The sequence below is a fragment of the Trachinotus anak genome, unplaced genomic scaffold (genome assembly GCF_046630095.1).
Source record: "Trachinotus anak isolate AG129_WGS33_773 ecotype Australia unplaced genomic scaffold, CSIRO_AGI_Tana_v1 ptg000004l, whole genome shotgun sequence".
Taxonomy (NCBI): Eukaryota; Metazoa; Chordata; class Actinopteri; order Carangiformes; family Carangidae; genus Trachinotus; species Trachinotus anak.
In genome coordinates this window covers 16,138,706-16,149,895 of record NW_027273855.1, presented here as the reverse complement: position 1 = coordinate 16,149,895, position 11,190 = coordinate 16,138,706, and the positions used below count along the sequence as shown (strand labels likewise).

The window sequence follows — 11,190 nt, the reverse complement described above, 5'->3', positions numbered from 1 at the left end:
ACAGACGCTCCGAGGCTCAGAGCTGACAGGAGGAGCCCAGACTTCATTAGCAGGTCAATTACCATTTCCCAGACAACATCTGGAGGACACACTGGTCACCCAGCTGCTATTACACACCTCTTAATTTCTCCCCTCCTCAGAATAGCAACAGAAACTATGTAACTGCAGTCTGATGACTGCATCTTCGACTTGTACTGAATGTTGAACTGCATTAAGGCGTGTAATTGAATACTGTCTGGCAAAGTACCCAGGAGCAACTTAACTCATAAATATTAGCTTTGGACTGTGGAGAAATTTTATATCAATCAGCAGCCTGTTTGATATATTTGTACATTGTTTTCAGTCTTCCCCCTGCTTTGTGTTCAGACCTCATCGTGAGCGTTTTCCTAATGGCCTCACCTCAATACCTTATCTGTCTCTCAAGGCTCTCTCTCGCTACTGCTCGGAAACTCATCTTTACAAGATTGATTGGACCCAAATAGAGAGTAACAGCGCTGTTGCCACTCAGTGTAGTGCTGCAGGCAAATAGGCATTTGCAAAATTGTTGGCACACACACACACACACACACACACACACACAGACACACACACACACACACAGCGTGTTGACATTGACACATTCACAGGGGATCACAGAAATACAAGAGAGGAAAATTAGAAAAACAACTCTATTTATTCTCAGCTGACCCAGCCACAGCCACAGGCGGCTTCCTCACATCACAATGGAATATCCTCCTCACCGACTCATTTGACAGGTGGTTGTCTTTTTGTGACTTCTTGATGGAGTCTCTTTTTCCCTTTTGCTTCATTGTTTATTTCCCTAATCACAATCAGGATGAGACAGGGGGGATGGATTGTGCAGTTGACAGGAGAGAGTTAGAGGACACATAGAAAGGGATAAACAGAAAATGCAGGTAATAGGTGATCTGCACTTGTTGAACTGGTATGACTGGGTTTGCAGTGGAGAAGAGTGTGAAAACAGTTTTCATGGGTCATTTAAACAATCTGTACAAGCAACCTGGTGTATTTCCATGCTGTAGCTGGTACATATGCTTTTTATTCCATGGCCTTGGCCAGAAATTTACCAGTCATGGTCACAGACCGCTCGCTGGTTCATTCAGATACAAACAGCTGACGGTGTGAACCTTTCACCTGCAATCTGTCTCACCCTGTCAAATCAGCCAGAGAGGACACTTTCCTCCACATTTACAGGTTTTTACTCTGCTACTGAGGTATTTTACTTTGCTTGACTTTTTCAATTATAATTCTTTTACTGAACAAAGATAATCAAATAAAACTTTGTTCAGCTGTGATGTGATACCACCAGGGCCAGCTGACAGGACATATATATATATTTTACATGTATTTGACTAAAGAGAGAGAATTTATGAATGTATATGTTTATAGTGCAATTCAGTCATTGATCCAGAGACCTGCTTATGTGCAGTGATTTTCTCACCTCTTAATCTATCATTTCTGTCCGTGTTTAATTTAAACAGAGCTTTTTTTTTTTTTTTTTTTAGTTTGTTTTTCTGGCTTTTTATACCTTTATTATAGTTGCAGTGAGAGAGAGACAGGAAAGTTGGGCGTCGTGATTTGGATTCAAACCCCCGGCCACTGCAGTTATGACTGAGCCTTAATGGTACACGCACTACCAGGCGAGCCACTGAGGCGCCCTGTTAAACAGAGCTTTGAAGGCAATAATAATTTTCCTCACACCTTTGCTCTGTATAGGCATGGCATGACTGACGCAAGAGCTGACAGCAGCAATCCCTGTATGCTATAAATGACTTAAGGTCAGCAGTTATTATGTTCTAAGTTTATCTGGACAGTTTTTATAAAACTTTCATGCCAATGAAAAACTTTTGAATTTGAATTTGGTCAGTTTATTGTGTTTGTCTGTTTGTTTGCTTTTTATTTGCCCTATGTACATCTGTGGCTTTAACATTTGACTGAGGGAAGAAATTGGAGGGAATGAAACACTTAGCGTCTTTATCAGGACCATTCAAAGCCATTTGACCTGAATCCATCTCAGACCATGAGAATAAAATCATTTTTCAGTCAAAGGTGAAGGTGGACTCAGGGTTTCTACATGATTTTACATGAATGTGAAAGTGAAAGATTCCCTGTCCCTGGTTAAACATACAGTGTGTGTGTATATGTGTGTGTGTGTGTATATATATATATATATATATATATATATATATATATACTATTTCAACAAGTAAGCAAGCACGTCACCATGGGGATATTTTTCTGACAGGACTCAGACAGAAAACAATATACAAAGACAAAAATAAAATGCACTTTTGAAAAGAGTTTTGGGACATTTAATGCAGATGACAGGTGTCTAAGACTAATAGTCATTACATAACAGTTCAGAATACAAAGGATCTGGACTGGGCCTTGTGGGCTGATGGTCGAGATACAGTATGAGCTTGCGTAACTTGTTGGACTGCCTCCGCGGAGCTTTAACATTTCACTCAGGGAAGACGTCGCCCACAGTCGACACTGTCAACGGGAGGAAAGATGAGCTTCTTTCCCGAGTTTTCCATCGAGACCTGGACCTTGATAGCAATTGTCATTACTCTGATCGCAATGTGAGTATGGCCTTGTTTATTTCTTTCATTTGAATCTGACCAATTGCGCGTAAAAAGCAGAGGTGATGATTTGGTTTGTTTTCCTTTGTGTGAGGAATGAAACTTACTTTTGTTTGACTTTGGGCCGTGAAGGAAAGTTATAACCATCTCTTTGCAGTAGAAATGAGTTAGAGTCGATCAGTTAGCTAAGCTCTTAGTCTGAAGTCTAGTATGTTGTGCTACTTCCCATTTCTGCCACTGTGTTTATCCACCCTCAAAACAAAATTCACTTGCACTGATATTCCACAACTCGGGTTTAGTTGGTAAAGTGTGACAAATTTAAACCACAGCTGTTGAAAACAGGTTGAAAACAGGCTGTTTATGCTACAATGTAGAGACAGTCGAGCTCTTTCAGATAAACAACTACTGACGAAATAACACAGAACACGTGATGATCTCACTGGACTAAAGGTGCAACTGGGGATTTCCAACTAAATGTAATGTGTCCAACAAAAGAAATCATATCCACAATAAACAAGTGCCTTTAGTGTTGTTTTCCCCTAAATAATGAAAGTTCAGCACTATATACTGTGAATATCAGGTTGATGTTGGGGGGGGGGGCTGCTTGAAAGGCAGCTATTAAAAGTCGATTGACTCATGGTAATGTGAATTTAAAGGCCCAGCACACCCACACAGTTTTTTTTTTACTTAACCCACACCCATGTTGGTGAGTCACCGGACTCTCTGTGCTAATAACATTGATGAATAAGGTGTAATTTACCCCAGGTTAACAGGTGCAACAGAGCTGAAAGGAGACTCAAGGTCAGCCTGAAAATTATTAAAATCACCAATGTGAGTGGACCAAAAATGTATAGGGGCCTTTAAATGAATGAAAACACACCTGTGTTTGACATTTTTAATGGTCAAGCTAATTTTTAATGGTGTAGCTAATATCATAATAATTATTATAATAAGGGCTGCATTAAATTTTACCAGACCCATATCACAGCAGAGGTGATACATGTCACAAATTATCAGGTAATCATCCACAGAAACTCCTCAAACCACCTCCACGGCCTGTGGTCTTACTGCTCCAACAGACACACACTTATCTGAGCTACACAAAAAATGATAATGCTGCAGGATGGTTTGAAACTGCAAACTTTGAACACCCACCTTTGAAGCCTACAGCAGGTCACAGCATTTAATAACAGTAGACTGTCAGAGAAAACACCCTCTGCAAAGTTACAGCGCACTCAGATGAAAGTGACATTAGAGCTGTTTCTGTGACCATTGTAGGGATTGTGAAATCCAGCTTGACTCATTACAGATACAGTGGACATTCACTGAGGGAAGATGGCAGAAGGGCTGTAAAATATGTCATAAGTGGCCATTTTACCTCTTATTATTTCTTTGTCTGCTGATTGAAGACATGAATTTAATGTTTGACTACTGCTAATTACTACTAAAAGCACAAGACAAAAAATTTCATTCAGATGACATTCACCCACCGCAGAATACTCGGACTATCAGGCAATAGAAAAGAAAGGAAAATCTCAAAAGACAAAACATGAAAGAAAGAGAGCCTGCAGGAATATCACAATAGAACAGAGTGTAGATAAAATGTCTTTTGTACTAACAGGTGGATTTGGACTGAGATTTCTAATCCTGCTTTTAATCCTCAGATATGGATATGCTCCATATGGCTTTTTCAAGAAAATAGGCATCCAAGGACCCAGACCTTTGCCCTTCATTGGGACATTTTTGGAGTACAGAAAGGTGAGATGCATATACCAGATTGCTACAGTGATCTATGCGGACACTCTGCTGGTGAGAGTTTTGACTGTTTTGATGTATTTATCACTCCTCTCTCACTTTATTCCTCAGGGCATCCACAATTTTGATACAGAATGCTTTCAGAAATATGGCAGGGTGTGGGGGTAAGTGTGTTAAATTAATGAAGAAAGAGTATATTGTACCATACATGTCTCACGTAATGTTCCAGGCTGTAACTGAATCCCTACAATATCTGCTATTGCATTACAAGGCTGTACGATGGCAGGCAGCCTCTCATGGCCGTAATGGACACAGCTATGATCAAAACAATCTTGGTTAAAGAGTGTTATTCTGTCTTCACCAACAGACGGGTAAGGATAAAACACTGCAGAGGCAGTTTTCCAAGTTAATACCTCAGTACCAATCAAAGAACCCGGCGTAATCCTCTGTGTGGTGTGGGTATGTTGTTTAGGATCTGGGCCTAAACGGACCCTTACATGATGCTGTGTCCGTAGTAGAAGACGAGGAATGGAAGAGGATTCGCAGTGTACTCTCTCCATCATTCACAAGTGGCCGACTGAAAGAGGTTATAAAGCACACTGTGGAATTTTTCTAATGTCTACTATTTATTTTTGTGCATTATTCACAGATCCACACTAAAAAGTTTATTTCTGTATGCAAATATTTAATGATTTAATGTTTTCTTTATTCACTGTGGAGCAGATGTACACAATAATGTTGAATCACTCAAGTAATCTAATCAAGAGTCTTCGCAAGCAAGTAGAGGCGGATGAAGTCATAGAGGTTAAAGAGTGAGTACAGAACTCCTCATCATTATTATTATTCAGTCACAGTTTTTTTGTAGTCAATTGGAATTACATGTTTGCCTTTATTCGCAGAGTGTTTGGACCTTACAGCATGGATGTTGTGACCAGCACTGCTTTCAGTGTGGACATTGATTCGATCAACCATCCCTCTGATCCTTTTGTAGCAAACATTAAGAGAATGGTCAAGTTCAACTTCCTGAATCCCTTGTTGATCATGACCAGTATGTCAAACATTAATCTGTAATAAGAATGTCTGTCTTGTCCTCTCAACAGCTGAATTTACTATATCTTTTCAATTTTTTCTCATTTCAGTTCTGTTTCCATTCTTGGGACCAATTTTTGAGAAGATGGATGTGTCATTCTTCCCTGCTGAAGTGATGAATTTCTTTTACAGCTTTCTAGAGAAGATCAAATCTGACCGGAATAAGAATGACCGCAAAGTAATTGTAGCTACAATGGATTTGATTTTGATTGTTGGATAATTTTTTTAATAATTTGTGTTCATAACATTTTCCTTTAAACATTTTTATGTGTTTTTATCTGGCAGAACCGAGTGGATTTCATGCAGTTGATGGTTGACTCTCAGATTTCCGAGAACGACAAAAACGATACCAGCTCCCCAAAAGGTAGAGAAAGAAACCAGATGGAGAAATTTAAGTTCACAATCATCTTTGCAGGCTGAGAGGAATAACTTCCTATTTAGTATCAGAGAATAATCAGAAAATAATATTCCTAGAAAAGTTTATGTTGACTGTAAGAAGGAAAGAAGAGTTTTTTGTTTTTGTTATCATGATAGTAGTAATAGTTTAATCATGGAGTGTTTGTGTTGCAGGACTGACTGATCATGAGATCCTTTCTCAGGCCATGATATTCATCTTTGCTGGCTATGAAACCAGCAGCAGCACATTGTGCTTTACGGCCTACAACCTGGCAACCAACCCTCACATCCAAAAGACCCTGCAAGAGGAGATTGATGAAACCTTCCCAGAAAAGGTTACTTGAGTTGTTTAACTGTAATTTATCAGCAACTGGTTCTGTGCTACCAACTAATAGCTAATTAAAACTTTACCTCCCTCCAGGGTCAGCCAACTTACGAAGCTCTGATGCAGATGGAATACCTGGACATGGTGGTGAATGAGTCTATGAGGCTGTACCCCATTGCTAATCGGTTGGAGAGAATGTCAAAGGCTTCTGTGGAAGTGAATGGTTTCACCATCCCTAAAGGAACTGTCATCATGGTACCAGTTTACACTCTCCACCGAGACCCTGCTTTGTGGTCTGAGCCTGAGGTCTTCAAACCTGAAAGGTACTGTACTGGATTAATGGCAGGTCAAGATCAGATTTTACCCAGGGTTCATCATTTGGCAAATTGACTCACTGATATATGCTCATTGTTTTTTCAGGTTCAGCAAAGAGAACAAAGACAACATCGATCCTTATGCCTTCCTGCCCTTTGGAGCTGGGCCAAGGAACTGTATTGGCATGCGATTTGCTCTCTTGATGATGAAGCTGGCCTTAGTGGAGATCCTTCAGAACTTCAGCTTTGTCACCTGCAAGGAGACGGAGGTGAGAGAAAGGTTTTTATGTATGATTGGATGACAGTGGGGCTTGAACTTTGGTAGAGCCTGATTTGTCACACATTGTTTTTGTTTTTTTTCCTAGATTCCATTGGAGCTGGCAAATGATGGATTTACCACACCCAAGACGCCCATCAAACTGAAACTAGAACCCAGAGCAAGTGCTGCCAATTCTCCTTCAAGTTAACTCATATTATCTGCAACCTGGCAATTCTCACTTTAACCTGCTTCACCATCAACTCACCAGCATACCTCTTATAGTAAATGCTTCTAAAATAAAGCTGCCTACAGACATTTATAGTGCACCATTTAAAATGTAGCACTAGATAAATTGGAGCATATATCAACAGTCTAGGCTCCATTTATAGAATTTAAGAGTTAGTAATTCCATTCTTTTTCAAACATCTTACAAATCTTGTACACTTTCAATAATCATTTTACTGACATTTCCTTTACATTTTCTATGCAATTGAAAAACTAAAGCAGAATCTACAACAAAGCTTGCTTCTACAAAACAAACCACTTTTGATATTTTTTGTCATTTTGATTTACTGACAAGTTTGTTTTGTTTTGTTTCACAGTAACAGATTTTAACTTCTTGTAATCTTTTTGATGTCTTGAATTTTAATGAATACCATTTTGTGAAAGCCTTGTTACCTTTGTGCTACAGAATTAAATTTCAAGATGTAATCAAAGTCTGTGTTGCTTTGACTTTTCCGTTGTTCAAGTTCTTGGATAGAAATTCTTCATGTCACAACTTGGTTCTTAGGCCATGACAAATGGAGGGAAATAAACACAGTTTTACTTGAAAGAAAGAACAAATCACATTTATTCAAATGGAAACCAAATACATCAGCTAAATGTATGAAATGGGCAGTCAGTAGATCAGTAGTGTTAGTGAGTGGATGAATGAAAGGGTAGTAAACCAAATAAAAGAAATCATGTGGTACAAGGGGGAGATCCAGCGATGAACTGAGAGAGAAAATGCGGACAGCTGATCCTTATTGCATTCTGGGTGGACTGGCCAGGTGCACCCAGTTGCACTAATGCAAACTCTGCCTACCAGGACGTGAAGGGACACACAAAACACAGAAGCCAAGGGCAACCCCAGAGGCCATGACAGGGCCAGATTGTTGTCACATATGTTATCGTTCATTTAGTTTATGGATCACACATTTTAAAGGAATACTTCTGTATTGCAAAGACACAATATAGAGATTTAAATGATGGTTACCTGACTTGGCCTGTTTCCATGTTGTTCTGGTTGGTTGTGTTTGTTAATCCTCAGTGAGAGTGGTGGAGCTGAGAGCTTGTCATGACGTGCACCTGAGTAGGCTGGGCTCAGGAAACAACATAAGCAGGCCAACAGTCGATGATGATCTCATTCTCTTCCTCTGGTGCCTGTGCCACAAAGCAAGTTCAACTCAGTCTAGCTCTTTTGGGATTATCTGGCTTCACTGAGCCTAACGTTGGCCATCCTGGATAACTGGTGTCACAAAGCTGGTCATCAACTGGCTCTGTTAACTCAGAGTTTACCTGTGTTCATGTGAAAGAGGTGGACTTAAAACCAGAGTGACACATGGAAAGCCTGGAAGAGAAAAAATGATTTGACTGATGTATAAAAAAATATCTGTCGCTCTCTGTGGCTGATTATTTGTCACTTTTTTGCGAACCTTTTTGTCTATGTCAGGATCATGTGGGTATTTTTCCAGTGATCTGAGTGGTCAGTCAGGCTGTTGACAGGTTTTGAGCTGATCCTCTGAAGTTTTCTTGCTCTTAGTTATCTGTGCAGTACATGTTACCATGGTGATCTATGCTGTTTAAAAGTGAGCCAGCTTTGTGATACCAGAAAACCTGAGATAAGGCTAAATATAGCCAGATAACTCACTAATCTTGCAGCATGGTAGCCTACAGGATCATGGTTTTCCAGCTGACTGTATGTTTGATTTATTCTGCACCTAAACCCACTCAGGCACCACACTCCACTGATCACAGACGTTACTGCTCAGATATGTTCTCCACCATTTGTGATCACACAAAATAGGCAATGTTTATATTCTGGCAGTTTCCAAGAATTAAATGAGCAACTACATCATATATAGACGTATTCTGTGTGCATAAAAGTAACTCATATGTAACATACAGAAATTACCTACAGGCCTGTACTTATCCATCTTCCCTTCTGTCTTAGCAGACTATCACTCCTATCAGATGCCTCTGCCAGGTTAGAAACCTACATATAAATCGACATGCTACTAACTGAATTTCAAGATTCACATTTTACCAATTAGATGTTGCCATTATGATACAGAGAAACTGCCAGTAACAGTCCCAGTAATGCTTTGGCTACCATAGCTATATAATAATTTAGTTAAATGAACATGACCCCAAGCTACAAGAGATGTCCTGACAAAAATTAACTTAAGATGTGCTTTGAAAGTCATTTTCAACTGAGATTCCTGCAACTAAGAAACAATGACAAACTGAAATATTTCATTATGGTGTGGTAAGTATTAGTACAACTCAGCCCTAAATATCACATATACAATGTGTATATGGCATTAAGGAGATACAAATGAGTACTTTCAATTTTTTAAATCTAAAAATTTCTTCTTTTGTAAAAAAAATAAAAAAGAATCTCACCCACTCAAAATGAATTTGCTCAAAATACCTGTACAAAACTGGCAGAAATAACAGCAAAAGCCGGTATGTGAATTTTCTTCTGCTCCCCAGGTCTCTGTATTGTACATCTTGGGAATGAGAAGAGGTTGAAATCTCCCTCTTCCTGCAATGCCTGTGAAAAAATAAAGATATACTCCTTGTTAGACGATCTCCCCTATTACCAAGCATTACACAGTGGTTAAATAAATATTGCATACAAATGACATTTTAAATGCTGTGTTTACCCGAGAGCTTAATCGCTACCTCAGGTTCTCTGTTTGTACCAGAGATCTTAGCTCAACTGTGGTCACCTTAACTGAAGCTGAACGACAACATTGCCATCAGCTATCAAACAAGAGCACAGATTGGGTTTTGTCTTTGGCAGGGACATTTTTTGTCAGACAGCCAAAATAAACAATTGCGTATGTGCACTTATTCTTTTCCCTCTCTTTTCTCATTCATATGCACGCGCGCGCACACACACACACACACACACACACACACACACACACCTCTCACGTTGCTAAAACTTCACTTTATTGAATATCTTTTTGCTTGATATAACTTGCCTGAAACTGGACTCTTATCATGATTTTTTTAATGCAGATTTTAAACAGATATTTTACTTTTTTCTAAATTAATATGACTCTGAGACAAAAATTAAATATAATATCCTGAAGTTATGGCAAGATCTTTCACTAGGACCTCAGAGCTCACCTGAGAGCCTGCAGCTCACCTGTCTGTGTCTCTCTGCTGCTCAGGCTGCTGCTTTATTTTCAGAATAAAATGATACCTCATATTAACAAACAAGAGCTGGACAGGCTGTGGCTGATTTACCCTATAAATAATGTTCACTTCCCAATGACCCATATGCAGTATGAACTCTGCTCTTGATCCACTCATGAAAAGGGGGAAAGATTGTATTAAATAGTAAATATTTCTCCCACTAATTTCAAAGAAGTTTAATGTTTGGATTTATAAAAGGACATTTTTATTAGCTGAGCTCGGGTGTTTCTTGGAAAAATACAAAGCCAGTGAAATACAGACATAAGCACACTGTGACATGATGAGACATGATGCTATGTGAATGAAAACACCACCAGCTGTGGCACATTGTAGTTTAACAGACTGCGTGTAAAGCCTGTTTCAGTCAATAAGTGGTTACTCTACCACCACTACACGCCTACTGTGTAGGTCTGCTGTGTACAGAGGTGAGAATGACCGGCTTATAGCAAAAGGGCACTGCTTGGAAATTTTAGTCTTTCAACAACAACAATCAGATCAGATCCCTTCACAAAAACATCTCGTCTATCAGGTTTCTGTTCCTACTTTTCAATAAGACCATGTAGGAGTGAAGACGTCGCACTCACAGAGAGACAAAAGAAGGAGATCAAATGAGACTATTCAGGGCCAACCTCGTTTCTATCCTGTTAAAATCTAGGGACATGTTTTCAAGGGGATGAATCCCATCGTGTACCTTACACTACAGTATTAAGTGACAAAAGCAGCACTTCCTACCTCACCACTCTGAATCATGACCTCTAATACTTCTGCTGCAGGCACATAATCATAACAAGAGAAACACACATGGACAGAACGCAACTTCCCTAGACCCTACGGTATATTCAGTCTATGAGCGCATCATAAATGCTGCCTCGCCGAAAGAGTCACTGTTGCCCACTTAATTAGATGTAGAGCTGCAAAGCGGGAGGCGCTGAAATGAACACGGGCTGAAATGTGGTCGAGCGCCTTCAGTTTTCACACGCCTGA

General features: G+C 39.6%; 1 protein-coding gene across 1 annotated transcript; it reads left to right on the top strand.

Moving 5' to 3' along the window:
- Positions 1 to 2,440: 2,440 nt before the first annotated feature.
- On the top strand, positions 2,441 to 7,454 carry LOC139620649 (cytochrome P450 3A27-like). The gene is made up of 13 exons (XM_071476399.1): positions 2,441 to 2,600; positions 4,265 to 4,358; positions 4,467 to 4,519; positions 4,627 to 4,726; positions 4,828 to 4,941; positions 5,079 to 5,167; positions 5,255 to 5,403; positions 5,495 to 5,622; positions 5,730 to 5,808; positions 6,015 to 6,175; positions 6,262 to 6,488; positions 6,586 to 6,748; positions 6,845 to 7,454. Exons 1-13 carry the CDS (start codon positions 2,530 to 2,532, stop codon positions 6,944 to 6,946), a joined length of 1,530 nt encoding a protein of 509 aa, XP_071332500.1. The 5' UTR covers positions 2,441 to 2,529; the 3' UTR covers positions 6,947 to 7,454.
- Positions 7,455 to 11,190: the final 3,736 nt, after the last annotated feature.